The following is a 24843-nucleotide window of genomic DNA, read 5'->3' on the forward strand; positions in this document are numbered from 1 at the left end:
TCTTGTTTGAGTCTTATAATTTGAAAGAAAAAGTACTCAAATTCGTTATTGTGTTTCAAGTACTTTCTTTGGTTCCACGGGCAAGTATCATGAGAATAATTTTTAAAATTCATGCCATTGTTTCTGAAATATAATCTATTACTAGCTTTAAGCACACTGTTATATCTACACATAAAATGGGGTTATAAAAAAAATGATGCGTTCACATAAGTCATAAGGTGAAGAGGCATTCTTCTGTCTTTATATTTGGACCTAACTCCTGCCTTACTTTACATAAATTCTTGAAAATGAAGGTCATTCTCTTTGAGCAAAGAGCCCTTCATTTCTCAAAAATTTTACACAGACTGTGAAACCATCACTGCTACAAAAGTAAATAAATAAATAAAAATAAATTTTAGATAGTTTTCAAATTCAGAGTTGTGGTTTACAACTCTGAACTTGCATTTCTGAATCATCTCGGAACATAAATCAACATCCTTCTTCTCTGAAATAATAGACTCCAGTGTTGCCTATGTATCCAGAACATGGCCCTGTACAATTTCACAATGTAAAACAGTAGTGAAAATGGAAACTTGAAACATACCACTAATGGTGAAAATTATCTAATATCTTTTTGGAAAACCAATTTTCTGATTGATATTGGATTTAATATGAAACATTATTTCAGAGCTCAGGGAAAAAAATGAATTGGTTACAGACAGTTTTAAGACAGTGAACAAGAAGGCACAAATACTTGCGGATATTAATATATGACCCCAGCAAGATTGGGACAAGTTCTGTTATAGAATGGGAACAAGTTCTGTTATTGCACAGTGAACACAATTCTGTGCAACTCCAAAAAGTCAATTTTAAATGAGGAAACAAAGTCAGGTGACAGGTGAAGAAAAGTATAGTAAAAGGTATAAGGCATTCAAGGAAGAAGGAGCAGTTTGATAAAGTCTAATTGTTTAGTAAAAGTGAGGTAAGTATAGATGAGGAAGTATGTGCAATTTTATTTAGGCAAAGTGACATTTTCGGTTTTAGAAATATATAACCTGGTATTATTTATTCCTATAAACTTCAACTATAAATCCAGAGCTATTTTTTAAGAAAAGTACTCTATAAAGCTTTTCCTGAAACTTGGCTATTATTTTACATTCATATATTTCAAACCCTTAGTACTTTTTGCTCCTATCCATTATAAAATGAATGCACCATTTCATTAGGCAAAATCTTTAAAAAGCGATAGGAAGCCAAGTCATATATTATAGAGCACAGGGATTCCAAAATGAAAAATTCTGCAAGTTCAAACCAGGAACTGCCTTGTGCCTCAATACTGCTGAACTGAGGTGCTCAGATTTAATCTGAAATGTATTTAATCACAGTACATAACCCAGGAAAGCAACCAATTGCTCTGAGGACTGTTTTGAAGGGGCTAGGACGAGTGCTGTGCCATGCCACACTACTGCAACGCAGCCTTATCATTGCCATACCCAATAAATAGCTCCAGCTGCACCTGACAAGCTCCCGGATACCAAATTCTAACCTCGCCCTAATGACATCTCCCAGACACTGTTTACTGAATTCTTCCAAGCTCGAATAGAAACCTTAAAAAGTCCTCCGGCCTCCTGGGAGCAACAAACAGACATGGACAGATAATCAACAAGCACCAAAAACGTCTGTAAAAATCACTATGTTGAGCTTCTTACTAGTCTTCTACGGTGTATTCTCATCACAATAAGCCGTCCTATTCAGTGGTGTATCTTAATCCGTCTGGGCCGCTGTCTCAGGAGCAGCTCAATTGCCTCAAGCTGTAGACGGGGCTATAATTGCTTACCTGACTCGCAGGCAAATGTCTTGGACGTCTCATCATGAAAGATAATGGCCACCGCATGCTTCTTTGTTTCTCGAGGCAGTCTGGTTATATTTTTGATGTTATGCAGCTCAGTTACCTTGAAAGAAAAATATTTTTAAACTTAGTGTACAGCCTACGCCGTAGACCAGAGTGCGTGCTTAAGCAAAGTAAGTTATGCCTGTTTTAAAACTCTTTCCAATGAATATTTTTACTCCTTTTTCCATCAATGGCAGCCCAAAAAGGCAGAACAAAGCCAAATGTCTTCTATTCTGCCCTCAATTTTGGTCCTTGTTAGCTGAATTTTGAAATAGTCTAAAATTATGTAGAATAATAGCTCCATGAAAGCAAGGACTTGTGCCTTTATTAAAATTGTATCTTCTGCAAACAATAGCAGTTGTGGCACACAGAAGAGTTTCAATAATTTTTTTGTTAAATGTCGATTGAATTTAATATCTCACCTGTCTCCCATCTACCAGGCAAGTTGCTGGTAGGGACTATAGTCATGATGTAACTGACACCTTTGATTAGCAGATGAAATGACTAAAATTCTGGTGTCATTAAGTATAAGCAATGAATGTGATTCTGAGAAAAATGCACATGGTGTTGAATTTTACTTTCCCATACTTTTTTTTGATGCTTTTATTGTTGTTGTTGTTGTTTATAGTCAGACCTATGTCTGACTGCCTAATCCTCATTATTTTCCTTTTATCTAAAGAAGTTCTTTTAACATTTCTTCCAAGTCAGGTCTACTGACAACAGATTTTCTCAATTTTATTTGTCTGATAAAGTCTTACATTTGCATTACTGTTGAAGGATAATTTTGCATGGTACAGAATTCTAGACTGGAGGGTTTTTTACTATCATCATATCAAATATTTCTTCAACTATCTTACTTGAATGATTTAAGGGGATAATGGATATAATTCTTTTTTTATTCCTCTGCACGCAAGATGTTTTCCTCCCTCTGGCTTCTTTCAGGATTCTTCTCTTTATCTTTGATTTTCTATAGTTAGAAAATGTAGACCTAGTGTATATTTTTTGTTTGTTTTTTACTTTTGCATTTATCATGCTTGGTATTTGTTAGGTTTCCTGAATCTGTAGTTAATTTTGTATCTGACATTAATCTTGGGGAAACTGTCAGTCATTATTGTTTCAAATATTTCTTCTGTTCCTTTTTCTCTTCTCCTTCTGGTATTTCCATGATGTATGTTTCACGGCTCTTATAATTTGTTTCATAGTCTGTGGATATTCTGGGTTTCTTTTTTGTCTTTGTTCTTTATGCTTTTTAGTTTTGGAAAGTTCTATTGAGATGTCTTCAGGCTTATAGATTCTTTCTTCAACTATGTCCAGATATTTATAAGTCCATGAAAGATATTCTTAATTTTTGATATAATACTTTTGATCTTGTTGTAATACTTGTTGTAAATTTCTGGTCTCATCATTCATTCCAACATCCCTGCCATGTCTGCTTCTGAGGCTTGTTCTGTCTCTTCAAATGGTGTTTTTTGTCTTTTGGCATGCCTTATAATTTTTTCTTGATAGCTAGATTGATGTACTGGGTAAAAAGAATTGGTGTCAATAGTCCTTTTGTCATGTGGTAGTGAGATGTGTGTGGGGTGGGGTGGGGGGGAAGCATTCTATAGTTAAATGGTTAGATGTCTGTGTTTTAGTGAGCCTGTGCCTCTGGACTTGATCATAACCAGTGTCATTCAGTTACCCCCAACCTTAGGTGGGAGGAAACAGCTAGAGAGTAGGCAAGAACTGGGTATTTCCTTTGTGTTTGACAAGGGCACCAGTTTGACTGGCTTGGTTACTGTTCAGTGCTTGCACTTTATCATGTGTTTTAACTGCCAAGATGAATTTTGTAAAGGGAAAAGATTTAAATCCATTCACGACTCACAATGCGATCTTAGGAGCACCATCAATCACTGACTAGTATTCAAGATGGACAAAAATGTACAATACATTCAGTATGTTTAAAATGTTGGTCCTCCACAATTACAGATATCTTGAATGTTGATTAGAATCTGATATTATAGAAAGAGTTAAACGATCGTGATATGACCAAAAATAGTAGCCATGTCATGTAAAATAATATGTGTAAAATATAACTGGGTGGCTACATTTTTAAGAGCTTGATGTTGTTCATCACATTTCCTTCTAAAAGCTATAATGACCTAGACTTCTAGCCTCATAAATAAGAAGCCCATTACTCAGGATTGCTGTGCTGGCTATCTGCAGGAGCCCTTTTATTCTCAGTCACAATAAATTCACAGTTCCGTCCCATGGCCACAAAGTTAATTTTAATATATCCTTTGTTCATGTTTGTTTCTCTTTCTACTTGTAATTATCTCATTAGATTAACAAAATTAAAATGGGTAAGAGGGGTGATTTTTGTATACTTGTATATATATATATGCAAATACATATATGTGTATATATGCAAACATATATGTAAACATATATGCACTTACATGCATATTATATGTATTCACACATATGCACTGTATATATTTTCTATCTATCAGAAAATACTCACTTCCTCTTACAGGAAAGAAAATGTAGACACCAATATATGAGAATAAATACCTTGGGGAGAAAGATGAGAATGCTTTTTTGGAACAATGATTCAATTTTAAGTTCATTAACAGATGTCCTCAAATAAAGTTAAACTTTTACATTTTTAAATTCTTTGACAATTAACACAAGTAACATTTAAGCCAAATTTTATTCTAACATAGTGAATTGAAGTTATAGTTGAAAAAGAGATATTATTTTCAAGCACTGCTAATTTTTACCTAAACAAGGGATCTTACCAAAATTAAGTAGAGTCTAAAAGCAATGAAGATTTTGTCTCACTTAAAAATTCATGTAATTTATGTCAAGTGAGGAAAAAGTGATAAGCTGCTATATAAGATACATTATATATAATACCTAGTTGTACAAAAGAATATGAAAACACTTATTCTGCTCTGGGGCCTTTTTAAAGTATCTTTATTTACAAATGTAAAAAAAAAAGCATTAGAACAGATACTGTGGATTCCCATCTCTTCATCCTCTCATAGCAAAAATCAAGAAAACAAACTAATGAATAGCCTATTAAAATGTAGCAAGCGCTGGAGCTTTTCTGACTTCTGTGCCTTGGGCAATCTGACAGATATGTAGTTTTAAAGTGTCTGCTCTTCTGTAGAATTTACATTTAGCAAAGCAGACAGCCTCTTCAAGCAGACGTTGTTACTCTGGTTTCCAGAACAGGGCACAGCTTTTTGTTGTTGATCGTTAGCGCGGTGCCATCCACTTTGCTGTGCCCTAAGACATTCAAGAGATGTCAGGAAGGCAAAGTACTCAAGAGGAGGATACAGTTCCACTTCTCACTTGTCTTGGGTAGGAAGTACAAGTGTGTACTAGATTACAAATGGTTTAAAATCATACCAGAATGTTCACTAAGGAGTCAGTATATCTTTAGAAGTGTTCCTCCTCAATTCAATATATACTTAAAAAATATTTTAGTCATAACAATTGAGGTTAAGATGTAACATATTTCAATCTCTTATCCTCACTGTTCACTCTCAGTGTTGTATTTTCATAGATGAAAACAACTTTTTTCTTTTCTTTCTCAGAGAGAGAGAGAGAGAGAGAGAGAGAGAGAGAGAGAGAGAGACAGGAAGGGAGAGAGATGAGAAGCATCAACTCATAGTTGCAGCAGCTTAGTTGTTCATTGATTGCTTCTCACATGTGCCTTAATGGGGGTTGGGGGAGCTCCAGCCGATCCAGTGACCCTTTCTCAGGCCAGTGACCTTGAGGTTATATCTATGATCTCATGTTCAAGTCAGAGACCCCACACTCAAGATGGTGAGCCCGTGTTCAAGCTGGTGACATCAGGGTTTGAACCTGGGTCCTCAGCGTCCCAGGCCGATATTCTATCCACTGCGCCACTACCTGGTCAGGCAATGAAAAACAACTTTTAAAATGATGTCTTCATATGTTTCAAAATAAAAATGTTATTCATCTAGAACCCGTCAATGTGACATAAAAATCATTATCAACATTAAGATTGTGATATTCTATAGCATTTCAACAATATATCAGTCAATTCTTGTATTATTTAATAATTCAAAATATACTTCTGAAAGAACAAATGTTTTGGATTCCCAGTGCACATAAAAGTTATATTTATGCTACACTGTAATCTATTAAGTGTGCAATATTATGTTTTAAAAAGCAATGCACATATTTTAACTAAAACACATTATTGCTAAGAAATGGTAACTAACCATCATCTGAGCCTTGCGTGAGTCATAATCTTCTTGCTGGTGGAAGGTCTGATTTGATGTTGATGGCTGCTGACTGATCAGGGTTTTGGGTGTGAAAGATAGGGGAGGCTGTGGGAAGTTTTTAAAATAAGAACAACAGCATTTGCTGCATTGATTGGCTTTCCCCCCCACAATTGAACTCCTTCCAAAACTGGAGACAGCTCTCTCAAACCCGCCTTGTGCTTATCAGCTCAATTTATGCAATACTCTAAATCCTTGGTGGTTCATTTCAACAATCTTTACCAGAAGCAGCTCAAGAAGCCACTTTTTTTCTTCATTCATTAGAAGCAACTCCTCCTTCGTGAGTTTTATCATAAAATTGCAGTAACTTAGGCTCTACTTCCAATTCTGGTTCTCCTGCTCTTCCCACCACATCTGCAGTTACTTCCTCCATTGAAATCTTCAATCCTTGGAAGTGTCCTCCATGGTGGTAGGAATCAACATCTTTCAAACCACATTAAAGTTGATATTTTGACTTCTTCCATGAGTGTCTCTTAATGGCACCTAGCATGGTGGATCCTTTCCAGAATGTTCTGGATCGACTTTGCTCAGATCCATCAGAAGAATCACTATCTATGGTCCTTATAGCCTAACATGTAATTCCATCAGTTTATTTCCTCCTTGCAGACAGGCACATTTACTTCATTTTCGAGAAGATGTCTGACAGATACCAAAGTCTGAATGACCATAGTTTGTCAAACACCCTCTTATTAAAATAGGTGTTCTTTGAGGAGGAAAAAAAAGGTAGTCATTTTGCTTGTAACTTCAACAATCAATAATTTGCATTGCTTAATTATTGTCATTCTTAAGTAAAAATGAAAATACAATCAGTATGTATATTTATTGCTTTGTTTATTTACTTATTTGGGTGTGGGCATAATGGCAAAGGATGCAATGGTTTAGCCCCACTTCTTTTTGCTTTTGTTGCCTGGCCTTTTGGTGTCCTGTCCAAAATTATCACTGCCCAGACCAGTGTCAAGGAGCTCTTTCTGTATGTTGTCTTTCAGGAGTTTTATGGTTTCTGGCTTTGCAGTTAAGTCTTTAATTCATTTGGAGTTGATTTCTGTCTGTGGTGTAAGAGAAGGTTCGTTCTCTTTCTTTTGCATGTGCACATCCAGTTTTGCCAACGACCTTTATACTAGAGACTGTCCTTCTCCTGCTGTGTGCTTTTGAAACTCTAGTTGAAAATCAGTTTACCATGGATGCTCGGGTTTATTTCTGGGCTCCCTGTTCTGTTCTTCTGGTAAATGTGTCTGTTTTTGTGCCATTTCCATACTGTTTTGACTACTATAAGGAGGGGAAGGTAGCCGTCTCATTTCTGTCAGCCTAGAAATTCCCTTCCCAAATGAAAGATAAAACACAAATTTGAATAGTATTCCACAAGAGTTAGATCCCAGCACAGAGATATGCCAGGTGCACCAGACCCGGTAACAGGAGCTTGTTAAACCCAGAGTGTTTTCTCCAGCTGGTCACAGAAGAGAAAGGCAGAGACACAAAGCTTGAGAAGGATTTGTTGTGCCATTACTGTCCCAGAGAAGGATACGATTAAACATATCAAGGGTGGAGGGCAGCCCCTCTGAATGGCCACCAGGAATGCAGCAGCCTCAGAGCTAGGGCTGTGCAGGACTGATGGGGCCATCTACAGATAGGGCTTGGAAGCATCGTTTTCTCCAGAGCCACCAGATGACTTCGTCCGAATGGCACCTTGACCTTAGGCTCGTGCAAACCTCAGCAGAGGACATAGACAAGTGGGACCTTCTGAGTTACAGAACTGCAGGCTTAGAAATGAGAGTATTTTGAGCCTCTGAGCTTGTGGTCATTTGTTACCCAGCAATTGAAAATGACAGTAGTACCTCAATTATTGTTAGTGGCTGAACTGCAAAAAAGATAAGACCTTTGGGGATAATGATAGGTCTGACCACATCGGTTTACTTTTAAGATGGAAATGGAATAAAAGTTTAGGAATTGCCTTTGGCCCGGCTCTAAGGAGACTATCATGGTAGCCCCAAGCATAGGAGGTCAATTTTCTTTATACCAAGACATACTTTAGGAAAGTATAAAAGAATTAGAGGAGCAATTCAGACTAATGAAAATCAGGTTAAAATTTAATTGTATAGTACTCTAGATATGTAAATATGATTACCTTGATTCAAAGATATAAAAAAAGAGAACTAGACAAAAATAGTTGCATTTTAAATCTATTTATTTTTGTTTCAAATAAATGAAAGAAAAAACATCACTTTATTTCCCTGAATATTGTATAGGTTTTAAGCATTTCTTCAGGAAGTCAAATTAGGTGTAACAATAATTTTTAGTAGAACAAAATACAAAGGTATAATGAAAAGAAGTAATTTCATTGAACCTCAAAATGCATGGTTTTCTAAATTAAAAACCTATTCTCTAATTAATAAAATCAGTTTAAGTGGCTGCTATTGGTTTGTAATCAAGGCTTCTTAATGGTTTATTAAAAGTTTAACTTTTTTAATTGATATATTAGATGTAAAAAAGCATTAAAATTTAAAAATATTGTACAAATTTAAACTATGTGAAACATCATTGTTATTAATAAAGGTTTCTAAATAGATATTTATAGTGATGTACAAAGTATTTATGAATGAATTCTTACTGAAATAATTTTCAGATTGCATGTTGTAAACAGATAGGCATGCAATACCTGAGGTACAATATATAACTTTCCATTAATGGCAGAAAAACAATTTATCCTCAGTGAACCATTATGCAATAAGCTTGTCTCCTGTCCCATCTGTCAGAGATTGCACAATTATCCAGACTTTGTTAATAGGTAAAAAAAAGATTTTTAAAAACCAAAGATGCACTGATGATATTCTGCAATAATAATTGAGGTAATCAGGTATCAGTCCATTGAATAAATGTAAAATGCTTCAGAAATAATGGGAACAATATCATAACAAAGTTGTCCTATTGAATGTTCTTTCCCAAATGACTATCTGATTTGCCATGTAAAATGACTTGTTTGAAATTACAAGGTACTTCGTCTTGCAAATCGGTCTCAATATTTTTCTAAAGTTGGTATGAATTATTTCCCTGATTTCAAAGATGCCAAGTAGGAGACAGTAATGACTTGTAAAACCATAGCTCTTCTACATTTTACATGTTACTTAACATGAAATGATCATCTTCTGTTGTGAGCTAAGTTATTATTTGCAATCTACAGCTAGGAAAATGAGAGGAAAGTACTATTTAAGTCATACCAGGTTTCTCTCTGATGTAGTACCATTACAGATGATTGCCCCCCCCCAAATAGTTTTTAAAAAATAGAATAAAGAGTAATTTTGCCAACATAAACCATACTTCTGTCAAGCTCAGACTAAACATAACAGATATTTTCTAAGTCGGATTCCTTATTTCTCAGTGAACAGATACGTGTTGTGGGGCAATAGGTTATAAACAAGAATCCTGATTGTTGACTGATCTATTTTTGGTAGCATCCATAAGCAGCACTGAGGATTCTTTTTTTTTTTTTCTTTCATTTTTTTTTTTTTCTGAAGCTGGAAACAGGGAGAGACAGTCAGACAGACTCCCACATGCGCCCGACCGGGATCCACCCGGCTCGCCCACCAGGGGCGATGCTCTGCCCACCAGGGGCGATGCTCTGCCCACCAGGGGGCGATGCTCTGCCCATCCTGGGCGTCGCCATGTTGTGACCAGAGCCACTCTAGCGCCTGAGGCAGAGGCCACAGAGCCATCCCCAGTGCCCGGGCCATCTTTGCTCCAATGGAGCCTTGGCTGCAGGAGGGGAAGAGAGAGACAGAGAGGAAAGCGCAGCGGAGGGGTGGAGAAGCAAATGGGAGCTTCTCCTGTGTGCCCTGGCTGGGAATCGAACCCGGGTCCTCCGCATGCTAGGCCGACGCTCTATCGCTGAGCCAACCGGCCAGGGCAGCACTGAGGATTTTTATTGGAGGTATCTTAGGTGTTTTAGAATTCTAATTGACCTTGATCCAAACATCACAATGACCAAGTTGAACTCTGGGAGTTTCCTTTGAGTTTGAGATTCTGACTTTGCCAATCCCCACCACGTGAAGGTCTTAACTCTTAGTCTCCTCTGCTAATTTCTGGGTTTTAGAATTGCCCAATAACAACACACTCACCTCTGTTAGAGACACTACACAGACACTCATCCTGCCTTGGGCATTTCCCTCCTCCTTTTCACCCTACAAAAGACCAACTTTTCAAATTCCATTTCTTGAGTCTTCCCTTAGTGACTAGCATGTGATCAAGATAACATAAGTAAAATGATCAATAATGGATTAATATGTGACTATGCCAGGAGCCAATGAGTGTTAAAAGGGGTTTAGGTTCATAAAACTTAGACATCTTCAAGATAAGAGATTACAGATGGATGAATGAATGAATAAGATGCCTTACTTAACCTGAATGAATGATTATCACTCCGGAAACTTCCAGCAAGTATTTGAAGAGACATCAAGCCTTTAAAACCCTTTACATCACTTTAAGTTCTGCTTATTCAAGCCCATAGCCATTGAAATAAAAATGAAAATGTTCAACACAACACATTGTTCATATGTGCTATTTCCACACGTATCCATGATTTTGCTGCTACTGTTAAGGACGTGCTACATTTACAGTGACTTTTTTTCTTCAAAAGGAAGTTTTAATCTTTCTCCCAACATTCTTAGATGTTTGCTCTACATAAAGATAAATCCTGACACCTCCAAATAGGAGTAAAGAAGAAAGAATAAAACGATGTTATCGATGTCAGGTTATAGGGGATATAGAAATAAATGGATCCCAATATAGGCATCACGTTTCTGACACTACATAGTGTTCAGCACTGGGGTGTCCTGTAGTTTTCTCTCCATTCATTCTTCTAACTGGCTTGATTTATATTTTTCTCCCTAAAGATAGCCCTCATTTATTTCATTAAAATTTCTACAGTTTCTTTTTCATCTGCTCAGAAAATTAAAGAAAATGTATTAGCTGATTCCATGTAAATTGCTTTAGTTCAGTTTTCATTGAGAATAAATTTGTTTTGAATATCTGTTATGACAATTATATACAGCTACACTTTCAAACCTAATACATTTTTAATAACTTCCTTTAGCAGCCAGTGATTTGAATTTTAAATTCCTTTCTATCAGGAAGTAAAAAAAAGAGTATAATACCATTTTACAGAGGTTTTATATAAGAACCGATTTATGCAGTAAACATATCAAATGTCTAAATGAAACTATTAGTACTCATAAATTTTATAATAATGTATGTTCCAGTTAGAGCAGAGGTCCCCAAACTTTTTACATAGGGGGCCAGTTCACTGTCCCTCAGACCATTGGAGGGCCGGACTATAAAAAAAAACTATGAACAAATCCCTATGCACACTGCACATATCTTATTTTAAAGTAAAAAAACAAAACAGGAACAAATATAACATTTAAAATAAAGAACAAGTAAATTTATTTATTTATTTTTTAATCTTATTTATTTATTCATTTTAGAGAGGACAGGTAGAGACAGAGAGAGAGAGACAGAGAGAGAGGAGAGACAGAGAGAGAGAAGGGAGGGAGGAGCTGGAAGCATCAACTCCCATATGTGCCTTGACCAGGCAAACCCAGGGTTTCGAACCGGCGACCTCAGCATTTCCATGTTGATGCTTTATCCACTGCGCCACCACAGGTCAGGCAAGAACAAGTAAATTTAAATCAACAAACTGACCAGTATTTCAATGGGAACTATGCTCCTCTCACTGACCACCAATGAAAGAGGTGCCCCTTCCAGAAGTGTGGTGGGGGCCGGATAAATGGCCTCAGGGGGCCGCATGTGGCCCGCGGGCCGTAGTTTGGGGACCCCTGAGTTAGAGCGTAGTACAAAAAGTTAAAGTCAGCAAAAAAATAATTGAGTCATTAGCTTATTTTTCAGAAGTCCTTCATGTAGGTTGGAAACATTTCACTTGATTGCTTATTTTGATTTATGGCGATTGAGTACTATAGCAGATTTTAGGGCCTATCACAATAATAATCGACCAATTACAACCTTAAAGTACTTAAACATGAACAAATGGAACCATTTGGGAAGTTCATGCTAGTCTCTGTCTTCAAACCATCTTGAAAACGAAGAACATTCTCCTTCCTAGTTCTGGGGAGACAGTATGTGGACTGACCATTCATTGCCCAAGAGAAAACAAAGGTTTCAAATAGGCCAGGCTTTTTCACAAAGAGATCTTCCTTTGTTCACAGGACTGGCAGAGGGAACCATGAGGAATTTACAGCCTCCCCGAAGTTCACTTCTGAAAAGTAGGATTCATAATTCTCTGAATGGAAAAGGCCCTGGGAAGCAATGGTGCCATTTTTCATTTTGCAGGAGCAAGATTATATTGCTGGATAAAAATATCAAGGCTATTCTCAATGTTTCTTTTTGTGACTCAGTGGCTGGTTGTCCAGGCTTTGGACAAATTTTATGCCGCCTGACCCCTGGGGTGGCCTTCTCTGTGTCACCCACGCCCATTCTCACTGTCACGGAGAGGGGCAGTCCCTAGGAAACAGAGCCTCTAAAGTTCTCTTGTCGTCAAATGTCAGTATTCTTCATACTTTGCATTTTGGTAAAGTGAACAATTATCTTTCTAGAATTATTACATTTTTATTTAGGAGCATATTTAAAGACTTGATAATTACTAAAAATTTTATAAATTTGTTCAGTTTTTTTACATTTATTCTACTAATAGCTACTCATTTAAAGGTTGCTTTTTATAATTTTCTATTATTTCTTGAAGTAACTGGTTTTTCTTTTCATTCAACAGTCACTTCTTTTTATTTGTAATTCTGAATGAATATAGAATTGGAATACCAGTGAAACATTCCGATGGCACTATTGTCCTTGCCTTTTAAAGAAAAACAGTTTTATTTTGCATTAATTAGCTTTTCATAGAGAAGTGTTGATAATATACCCACCTTAACATTAATTCTATCCAACAGATTTCCTGAACAGTTTCACTATGGTCTGGCTGGACTTCTAATTGCTTAATGAAATATCCACCTGAATGCACATCATAAATACCTCATAATTTACAAATAGCGGTACAATTTCTTCACCACTGAAAATGGCTCTCCCTGACCTAGTCTTTATCTCCATGAACAGTATGACCATTCACAGGACATCCAGTCTCAAAAAGATATCAGTCTTACTCCTCTCATTTTCTCTATATCCAATCAGGTATTACATCTTTTTACTCCTACTTGACTCTATCTGGAAAATACACCCAAACCTTTCTTCTCTACATTCCCTTATCTTTCCCGGTTCAGGACTTTGTTGCTGATTTTGAAGAAGTGGGAATAGCATAATATTCAATGAGCACCTTTTTCTGTATACAATCTCTGTTATCCTAGTCATTTGATTGTTTTGAAGATATGAAAAACCATTTGAAACTCTTCACCACTTCTCTATTGCTTAAAGGATGAAGACCAAATTCCCAAGTGAGGCACTTACGAGGCTTCATATGTCCCGCCTATTTCTTTTGAACTTATCTTCCCTGGCCCAGCCCTCCTGTCAGAGTCGAAGCCACTAGATTATCTGTTTTAATAATGCATGCCTCTCCCTCAATTTGCTTTGTCAAAACAGAGTCATTTTAAGAAGCCCCTTGATGCTCACCTTTGGAAAGTCCTAATTCCTAGAGGCAGAACGAACTGTTCCCTTGTGCTTTTATATCTGTGCTTCACAAAGCCATCGTATTCCATCATAGAGAGCTCTTTACAAACCTTATTTCATTTGATTGTAAAATCTTAAAGTAATGATAAGATCTCAGCATTTATTGACTGACTGCTCCAAGCACTCTTAAAAAGTTCATGGTGAGTGTCTTATTTCCTCCTCAGGGCAGGACTGGACAGTATGGCCATTCTTGTCCCTGTGGTACCCATGAGAAGAGCACCTGTGGATTCATTTTCTCTCATCACTAGACATTGTGGTCTCACAGAATAATTTATTTGATCAAAATGGTGTTTTATTTCTTCTATTGACTTGGGTTTAACAGTGTTTTCCATAAACAGGGAGGTCTCTCTTGGACACAGCATGTATTGTATGTTAGTTTCTAACCCAATGAAAGCAAATATTTATGTTGAAAATCTGTACTTTAATTTGAGCAATGTTAGAGTTGCTTAATGGTCATATAATTTTGATTACTGGGAAGATCATAACTGTGTAATAAAGAATAGCATAATAGAATAATAAAGATGATAAAAGATAATTTGATATACATTCTAAGAAAAAAAACAGAAGCAAACGTCAGTGTCATAGAGCTGGTTAAGAGTGTAGGAAGAAGGAAAGTAGTGATGCTGACAGAAATATTTTAATTTGAACACCTAATAGACATTTCACACTGAACACACACAAAATGAAAACTTCTGATTAGTTTCCCAAAGTCTATAATAAGACAGCCAGTTAAAAGGATTAAGCAAAACTTGCTAAAAAATCAAAATAAGAGGAATTCATTTACATAAGTTCCTTGAAAATAACCCTTACAATTTATTATCACTGTTGTATCAGTGATAATAATTGGTCTAAATTCACCATTTGTGTTCACAATTACTGAAGTAATAAATATATATATTTTTTTAAGTTCTGGAAGAGAATTTAAATCACTAGGAAACAGAATAAGCCTCCCAAATGCTAGGAAGAGTAAGTTGTGGTAATAAAAACTTTAATCTTACCATGAGAAAGATACGTCTTAGCTTTCATATACAAAATAAATAAGCTGTCATACATACTAAATGGAATTATTAAAGCGCTTTAGGGAGCTTCAAGTTACAGTCAATGATATCAGTTTCACTGTTTATTAAAAGATTAATGATTCCTATTCTTACTGTGCTCCCCTTGACTGTCTGCTGCTTAGTATTCACAGACTGGAGAGAGAGAGCTCACACACATGCGGTGCACATGTGTTTGAAGTGCTGGCCATAGTATTGATTTTTGGCCAACCTGCTCGTATCTGCATTCATTCTCTTCCTTCCTTATTGTTATAATGACCGCTGGTTCTGGGAAAGACCAAACCCGATAATCACATTTTAGGGCTCCTAGATCATTCCCTTGGGCATCATACAGGTATGTTCCAATACGTGTCATAGTTTCAGATCACATCTGTCACCTATCTTGGCTCAATTTTACAGAAAAATGTCTTGAAATAAATTGCTGGAGTGGCTGTTCCTTCCTCCCTTCTCTTTCTCGTGTAAGGCGCTTCAAGTGAGATTAGTCCCCATATTTCACTGCAATAGCTATTGGCAAAGGACCTCCATGTAGTAAATCCAATGGTCCCTTCTCAGTCAAGTTTCTTAATCTCTCAAACTAGACACAGATGACCACTTGCTCATTCTTTTTCCTTTAGCCCAGTTTTCTCTTGCTTCCCTGTGATTTACTCTAATGTTATTTTTTTCCTCTTACTGCCTGCTTTTCTCAGACTTCTATTATGGTTCCTCCTCCTCGTCTAATCTTCTGTTGGGAGTGTTAATTACCCCCCTCGTTTGTCCTTCTCTACCAAAGACGTTTTAGCCAGTGCTGCGAATAAAGTACCATCAAGATGCCAATCACAGCAAAAAGAATAACTGTATCAATGACATTCCTCCCATCCCAGCCCACATTTGTCTAATTAGCTACTTGACATTGTAGTTTGAGTGCATAATAGAGATTTCAAATTTAACATATATGGAGTGAAAGCGTGTGATGCTTACTCTGTCTGCTCTTCTAGTCTCCTTCATCTTCATAAATCACATTGCCCACATTTCTATTGCTTGAGTCCAAACCATGAATCGCCCATGAGCCCTACTTTTCATTTACACCCAATAGCTAACCCCTAAGGATGTTGTGTCTATTTCCACAAACCACATCCAAAATCTATCCAATACTTATGCCGTCGTTCAAGTCACATCACATCTCTGCTACAACTTAACATATGCCAAGAGGTCTGGGATTACCTATAAAATGCCATTCATTAATATAATACCTAGTTACATTTAATCTCATTACATCTTTACGGCAGGGGTCCCCAAACTACGGGCCCGCAGGCCGCATGCGGCCCCCTGAGGCCATTTATCCAGCCCCCGCCGCACTTCCGGAAGGGGCATCTCTTTCATTGGTGGTCAGCGAGAGGAGCACATTGACCATCTCATTAGCCAAAAGCAGGCCCATAGTTCCCATTGAAATACTGGTCAGTTTGTTGATTTAAATTTACTCGTTCTTTACTTTAAATATTGTATTTGTTCCTGTTTTGTTTTTTTTACTTTAAAATAAGATATGTGCAGTGTACGTAGGAAATTGTTCATAGTTTTTTTTTTATAGTCCGGCCCTCCAACCGTCTGAGGTTACAGTGAACTGGCCCTCTGTGTAAAAAGTTTGGGGACCCCTGCTTTACGGAATACTAAGATATTCTACCAATGAGCCAAACTGTTTCTTAGTTTCGACATCAATTCTTTTTTTTCTTTTTTTTTTCTGTATTTTTCTGAAGCTGGAAACGGGGAGAGACAGTCAGACAGACTCCCGCATGTGACCGACCGGGATCCACCCGGCACGCCCACTAGGGGGCGACGTTCTGCCCACCAGGGGGCGATGCTCTGCCCCTCCGGGGAGTCACTCTGTTGTGACCAGAGTTACTCTAGCACCTGGGGCAGAGGCTGAAGAGCCATCCCCAGCGCCCAGGCCATCTCTGCTCCAGTGGAGCCTTGGCTGCAGGAGGGGAAGAGAGAGACAGAGAGGAAGGAGAGGGGGAGGGGTGGAGAAGCAGATGGGCGCTTTTCCTGTGTGCCCTGGCCAGGAATCGAACCTGGGACCCCTGCACGCCAGGCCGACATTCTACCACTGGGCCAACCGGCCAGGGCCTTGACATCAATTCTTCATGATACTATAAAACACTTGGCTGTGTTTTGATATTATCACAAAAGATAACTTCAGGCAGCACATTCAACATCATTGTAGGGTTCTTTCTTACATACTTTTAGTTCTCAAGAAATTGATGTTTCTTTCATAGAATTCCTATCAGATCTCTACACATCAGCATATTTAATTATCACTATCTCTTTAAAAGCTATAAACAGCAAATGGCATGTCCCTTAACAGGGTCATCAGCACTACTTACTAGAGCCTTAAAAGTTTTATATCCTAAATATTGCCGGTGGTTTAAATCAAAGTAACAAATGCACAATTAACCTGAACAGAGGGGAAAACGCTTACTCAGCACTTTTGGAAAATGATCTGGTTGAGTTATGAGTCATCTCATTCTGCAAAGCAGTAATAAAAATGAGCCTTCCCCTTTGCAGAGGTACCTCTGGCATTTACAGCAAATGATTAAAATAAAGGAGAAAAATAACTTGTGTTTTATGGCAACAGAGACATTTTATCCTGGCCAGGTGGTTTTTCCCTTGCAGATTTCATTTATCAAAAGAAATGTCTCTCCCGTTGTTGCCAAGGGTCCAGTTATTGCCCAGCATGTACAAGGGCTGAGCCTTACCTTATGGAAGTTTCTGAAGTAGGCCGCTTTTTCATCGGGAAATTTCTCTAGCCTTCTGGGTCCTTTACTCGAAGCCTTTTTGAAAACCAACCAGCATCGTCTGAAAATCTGAAAGGAAATAAAGAAATTTTCTTACCCATCTTATTTATTTATTTATTTATTTATTTATTTATTTATTTATTTATTTATTTATTTTAGAGGAGAGAGAGAGTGAGAGAGAGAGAGAGAAGGGGGGAAGAGCAGGAAGCTTCAACTCCCATATGTGCCTTGACCGGGCAAGCCCAGGGTTTTGAACCGGCAACCTCAGCGTTCCAGGTCAATGCTTTATCCACTGCGCCACCACAGGTCAGGCTCTTACCTATCTTTTCACATGAGTTTAGTGGCATCAAGAACTTATCTAATTAATTAATTAACTTGCTGTGAGTAAATTTTTAAAAATGCACTTAAAAAGCTGATAGCGTAGTATGATATAAAACTGATAAAATGCTCTTAGCAACAGACTCTAGGTCTAGCATATCCATTACCATTATGGCTACTTGCATATATTGTAAAAATCATTGCTTGTTGAGAATTATGTTATATGTAATAATACCAATAGACCAGAACTGTTGAAATAACGCCTCTCAATACAAATGAATTTCTGCTTATTTAACGGGTTTAGATATTGCTAATCAATATATTAATACATCTCAATACACAGCTGATAAAAAAATTTTAATGTATCAAATTAACTCTCTTCCTAAAATCACTTTCTCCACAATATAACATGAAGTAATTTTTGCCCAGAATAAATGACTTTTCTCAATCTTTAGTATCAATCCCACATGCTGATACTAGGATTTAGGGTATTACACGGTAATGACTGAGAATACAGTTTTTAAGTCAGAACAATTGCATTTCAGTGTGGGTTCTGCTGTTTATTAAATGTCTTGTCTTGCAGAACTTATTTTCATCTTCTCTAAGACATAACTTCCTCATTTATAAATGAGGGTTCCTGTAATTCATGAAGTAGCTATTGAGGATTTAACAAGACAGCCTGCACTGTGTTTGAAGTATAGTTCTTATCTGCAACTCTTGGGTTTTGGATACTGCTATGGACTGAGTTATGTGTCCCTTAAATTCATATGTTGAATTCCTTACCCCTCAAGGTGATGGAATTTGGAGATGGGGCTATGGAAGATAATTAGGGTTAGATGAGTTCATTGGGGGGGATCCTCAGGATAGAATCAGTGACCTTATAAAAAGAAGCCACCAGAGAACTTATTCTCTCTCTCCAAGCTCTCACAGAAATAGAGGTCATGGAAGAACACCATTAAGAAAGCAGGAAGTGGGATCTCCCAAGAACTTGGCCATGCTGCCACCTTGATCTCGGACTTCGAACATTCAAAACTGTGACACAATATCTGTTGTTCAAGCCCCAGTGGATGGTATTCTGTTAGGACAATCCAAGCTGACAACACATATTTTCAATTTTATTTGATTGGCAGAGCTTCTGGGGGTGGTAGTGGAGGCAGTTGTCATCATAGCAATATTGTGAAAGTGAGAAACCACCACATGGACCTGCATACGATGTTTGAGAGATTGAAGGCAGATAAGTAAGACTATCCTTGCAGAGTAGGGTGTGCATAGATGATCAATGTTTATTTCCTGGTAATTTCATAATGGAATTTGAATACTAGTTAAGGTAGGTGGACTCTCTTTGAATGAAACTGGGACCCAATCCTGGTAACATGGTTTCTGTTCTTTCCTACAGAGGAATGCACCCTCTGCACCGTATTGCTCATAACTCAGAAACCATGGTGAGATCCGAGGAAGCCTTATAATGTTCATGGAAATACACAATCACACATGCTCTACACTGACTACAGTGCCCCATCTTGTGTGTCTATTTATTTTCCACTAAAGAGTGAGTTAAACACAGATCGGAAAGCCTAAGTGTTTCCATTTAGGTACTCAATGCTGCTATAGAGAAAAGCTGATAGTGAATAAGGAAAAAACAGATTGGGTATTTTCAATGGTATCTTATCTCTTTGCTATTACACGAACAGAGGCAACCTTATGTAGATAAAAATGATTGCTAAAGACTTGCCGTAATAGGCTGTTTACCAAGCGGAGGCCCTTAAGCTATTCTTTTTTTTTTATTTCAGAATGATGTGAGATTTATAAAATGTTGGCAAAAATGGTACTTAGAGTTCCTGTAAATGCTTTACTTATTATCTCCCTCTAATATTAAATGTGAAATAATCATGGAGCAATTTTTTACAACTAAGCATTAACACATGTAAAATGCTGTGAGCTAAATGACAGATTAAATGCAGAAATCACAAGTTTTTCCCACTGGTGTCCTGCTTTTTTCAGGATCCAATGGAGGACACCAAATTGCATTTAGTTATCTGATCTCCATAGTCTCCTCTGATCTTTGAGAATTTCTTAGTTTTCTTTTCCTGCTTTTTATGACCTTGACAATTTTCAAGCCTATTTTGCACAATGGTCTTCAATTTCTGTTTGCCTCAATTAAGTTACATTGACATTTCAAAAGTCTAATGATAATCTCACAATAAAATGATTAAAACAATTCACTGGGAAAAATAAGATAAGTTCATCATGGTTATGGGATAGTTCTGTTTTGATCAGTGTATACTTGAATTTTAAGCCTAAAGTAATAAAAGAATCATTTAGTAAATGCAGAGGTTGTATGTGTGTGTGTTTGGACCTAGTTTTTAAAAAAATGTTTTGTTTTGTGATGGGAGTCAAATAATGGAAAAGGCCTTCGTGCAGAAAATCTGGAAGGTATTATTCTGTGTCAGGGTAAAGTCAAATTCTGCATGAGTCAGTGCTCTGAAAGCAACTTTCAAACCAGAAGCATAAAGCAAGCAGGAGCACAAGGAAACAGAGAAGTGTTTCTCTTTTTACTCTTTAGACAGGGTTTTAATAATGTGCTATGGCCCTGGCCACTTGGCTCAGTGGAGAGCATCTGCCTGGTGTGTGGATGTCCTGAGTCCAGTTCTCAGTCAGGGCACACAGGAGAGGCGCCCGTCTGCTTCTCTACTCCTTCTCCTCCTCCTCCTCTCTCTCTCTCTCTCTTCCCCTCCTGCAGTCAAGGCTCAATTGGAGCGAGTTGGCCCCAGGCACTGAGGATGGCTCCACGGCCTCACCCCAGGTGCTAAGAAGAGCTTCGTTGCTGAACAATGGAGCAATGGCCCCAGATAGGCAGAGGATCACCTCCTAGTGAGCTTGCTGGGTAGATCCTGGTGGGGAGGGCATGTGTGAGTCTGTCTCTCTGCCTCCCCTTCTGTCACTGAATTTAAAAAAAGTAGTGTGCTATGTTCTGTGTTAGGCCCTACAACTGATGCCTCCTATGAGCAAGTTGGAGAATTTGCAGAGATGGGCAATAAAAATGCCTGTTGGAAACCAGAAAAACAGTCCTCTTGAGGAAAAAATAAAGGGATAGGTTTTATTTTCCTTATAAATGAAAGATACAAATTCTTTGCGAACCTGAAAGAGAACCACATAAGTAAAAGTAGATGCCTCACTTTTATTTTTCCCCCATGAGACAAAATGAAGAAGTGTTGTTAACAGGAGTGGGAGGAGATGCTGCCTTGTCGGACACTGCTCTCCCCAGGCATCAGAAGGTGCAGGCGCCCTGTGCCTGTGAACAGAAGAATGACTGCTCATGACAAGATGGACTTCCTTCCGTGGTGTGTCCCCAAGGGTTGACACTCCTGGTGCCCATACTGGTGAGACGCCGCTGCCCTCTCTTCTGCAGAAATCACTGATTTACCTTCGCATTCAGAATGATCTCCTACACAGGTCAGCTGTCTCACAAACAGGCTTCAGATTCTCCTTCTAGAAAATTCCATGTTGTTACCAAGCTTTTAGAAATCCCTGGGACCTGCAGCGGCTCCTTGGTTCTCGTCTTCCAGGGCACTGACCAACGGCAAGCTGGCCATAATTAAAAACCCTCTCAATTCCCTTCCACTTCCCTTGAGAGCAATCATTGTCCCATAGAACGTTCCCCTTCGAAGGTGACTCGGCATTGAGGGCATCCTTTGGGACTCACTGTGAAGTGGACGGCAGATTTCTTGGCTTTAGTTCATAGCCATAATTACATTATTTAGCTGGGACCCATTCGTAAGCTTCAACTTAACCAAAAAGTGGATTCAATGGGGCTCTTCTATCACAAGATGTTGACTTAATGAACATCCTGTACTTCAAATAGAATTTTGGTTAAGAACATGGAAGAATTGCTGATTATAGGAGTCCATCACACTAAAAGGAGTCATGGAAATCTCCAGAGATTTTAAAAAATACAGAAGAAAGTGGCATATCTCGGGTGTTCCCTTCTGACGGCAAAACACTGTAGAAATGATAACTTGAGTTATGGAACTCAATTATTTTTTATAATGGTTTATCTGATGAATATATCCTATTAAGACAACAAATAAATAAGCAAAGTCTATGCAGGCATAATTATTGAAGGCTTAGATTCTGAGTAATTTCAATTACTTAAGTCTTGGGTCTTTGTCCTCTCACAAAATGCTTATGTACTATTGAAAGACACACTTAAAAAAATAAAGTAGTTAATACACGTACATATATATGCTTCTGTTGCTGAATAAACATCCACCTATCTAAATATAAATGAAAAAACCCAAAACATTAAACACTTCTTTGTCATTGGAGTATAAAGCTCATGTGTATGAGAAAGTTCTCACTGACTTTGTAACCCAAGAGCTTGGCATCACTCACCACTGTTGAATGCCACCCAAAAATATTGAAATCCATCAACATTGAAAAAATGCTTGAAGTGCAATATGTCTACCTCAATTTTTTTCACTTCATATAATTGGAAAGACCAACATGAATGTGTTAGTGCTTCCTGTGTCTATTATCTTGCTTTCTCCTTAGCCAGGAAAACAATGTTAAAATGCATCAAGGACACGTGATGGCTCCAAAGCTGGCACTAGTGATGATTTCTAAAGAGGCCAAGTGTTTTTTGTTGTTCACCTGGACATGTATAGCTCTGTCTGTGGTGCCTGTCCACCTGCCAATCAGTAAAACGCAGGGAGAGAATGCCCACTTGGTTCAGAGTCCCAGCTGGAAAGGAAACGCTTCACAGCAGCAGGAAGTTTTCAGTGACAGTAAAACTGTCATCATTATCATGTGACTGAAAACTAGTTGTACAGCAGACTCACTGAGCAGGACTCTAAGAGGTGGCAATTTTTTTTTGACACAGTTGCAGTCCCTGGAAGGATGCTCTCAAGTACTGTTCCAACACCTCCCTGCTTTCGGGGAGCCACAAACTGACATGAAAGGAAACAAAAATCCTTTCTCTCTGCTCAAGATGTCCAGGAAAGAACCGTGCCTTTTGGGCCTTTTCAATTAGGGTATTCTTTGGCGCTACATCAAGGACACTGTTTGAAATTCATGGTATTTTATCGTCATCGGTCACTTGTAGAGGTGGAACTCAATAATCAAACTGTATTCCCACATACAACCAGTGTTTTTTTTTTAATTTTTATTTTATAGGCCCAGTTAGTGTTGAGTTTGTTCGTGCCAAAACCTGTTTCCTGAAATTTCAGGATTGCAATTTTCAGCTGACATTTTGAGCAGTCAGACAGTCAAATGACTAAACCAAAGCTCAAATATATACTTTCTCTTTCGCTTACTTCTCCTGGATTTCTTGTTTCCTTCATTCGATAATGAAGCTTCAAATCTTGGTGTTGCCATTGACATTTTTTATTTCTTTTTTTACCTAAACCATCTCAGACATCTATGGGCAAACCCCAAAATGAAGATGTCACTGGGATATAGTAAGAATGGTTTGAGTTGAATAAAAAAAGCACATTTAAGAAAGAAATGAAGAATAAAAATAAAAAGGTAAAGAACTCTTAAAATCAGACATTTCAGTTGATGCAGCAGAAACTGGGAGTTAATGATTGGTTTTATTAAGGGAATGATATTATGGCAATAATATTGAAAGAATATTAGACCAGTTTCAAGGTGAACAATAACCATGAAAATATAAAAATATCTTTAGGTAATTAGTACATTCATAACAGACAACTCAACCAGTGTAGGAGGCAGCGGACAGAGAAAAGATGAACCCATGATGGAGAGGACTATGAGAGAGAATATCACAGTAAACTCAACACGAGTGAAGGAGAGAGATGAATTAAGAAGAAGGTGAAGAGGGGTAAATTATGATGAAGGGGGACTTGCCCTGAGGTGGTGAATACACAATAAATATACAGAATTGTACACCTGGTACCTATATAATTCTATTAATCAGTGTCACCCCAATAAATTCAATACAAAATAAAGATATAGCTAAGTTTTTCCATCTACATAGGTAAGCGAATGATGGCACTTAGGCTGTTGTCAGAGAACCTGAGACGAGAAGTTTGACTAATTTAGTTATATTGAGTTTGATATGATGACATTTAAATATTTGCTTTACCAAAACTGCTCTTGAGAAAGTTTTAAAGTGTAGCCTTTCTGTAAAATGGATGCTTTCCAGTCTATCTTGTAGAATCACTTCTTGCTATTAAATATATCCTCCTTGTGAAAACATTATCTTACTTCAGTTTCTTGATGTAAATTACCACCCTTATCCAATGTCTTCTCGTGCTACTCAACACCTAGTGCTTTTTTGCTGCTTCTTTAAACTGTAAAGTTGAATATGTTTAAAATACCAAATCAGCAAACATGTTTCTATCACTGTTTCAAATTAGTGTGTACATCAACTTGGCTTAAATCTACACACCTTCTGAATTGTCTTGAATGGAATCGTTAAACCAAAAATAGAACTATTCAATGCCTCTAATAATCCATTGCTCTTTAAGTATAATGATGATACTGGGGTGTTGGTTTTACCTGGGGGACTTATACTATGGTTTCAAATGATGTGAATTTTTTGTTAATGAACTTGATTATAATCGAAGTTACTGGTTTGATTTCAATTGGCCATTAACAGCTGGCTAGATTTGTTAATGAATCTAAGGAATTACTAAAATGTTGTCAGTGAAGTCTTGCAGTTATCTGAAAGAAATTCCAGCACTTACAAAGAAATGTAGGTCAGCCAAGTAGTCAATGAATATACTACAGAGGACACATGGCCATATTCAAAGATGTAAGAACTCAAGGACTATACCTACAAACCCTTCTTAGAACAAATAACTCAGTGATAAAATTAGGTCCATTGAAACATGTGG

At 37.6% G+C, this 24843-nt stretch overlaps 1 protein-coding gene across 2 annotated transcripts in view; it reads right to left on the minus strand.

Annotated features, from left to right (window-relative positions):
- The window catches only part of DOK6 (docking protein 6), a 229329-nt gene that overhangs the window by 139175 nt on the left and 65311 nt on the right, over nucleotides 1-24843 (minus strand). For both annotated transcript variants that reach the window (XM_066246533.1, XM_066246534.1), the window contains exons 2-3: nucleotides 17630-17737; nucleotides 1817-1931 (exon numbers count right to left, since the gene is read on the minus strand). In XM_066246533.1, the coding sequence (XP_066102630.1) occupies nucleotides 1817-1931; nucleotides 17630-17737 (223 nt within the window). The remainder of the gene's footprint in view (nucleotides 1-1816; nucleotides 1932-17629; nucleotides 17738-24843) is intronic.

Source organism: Saccopteryx bilineata, chromosome 11 (genome assembly GCF_036850765.1).
Source record: "Saccopteryx bilineata isolate mSacBil1 chromosome 11, mSacBil1_pri_phased_curated, whole genome shotgun sequence".
In the NCBI taxonomy this organism is placed as follows: domain Eukaryota; kingdom Metazoa; phylum Chordata; class Mammalia; order Chiroptera; family Emballonuridae; genus Saccopteryx; species Saccopteryx bilineata.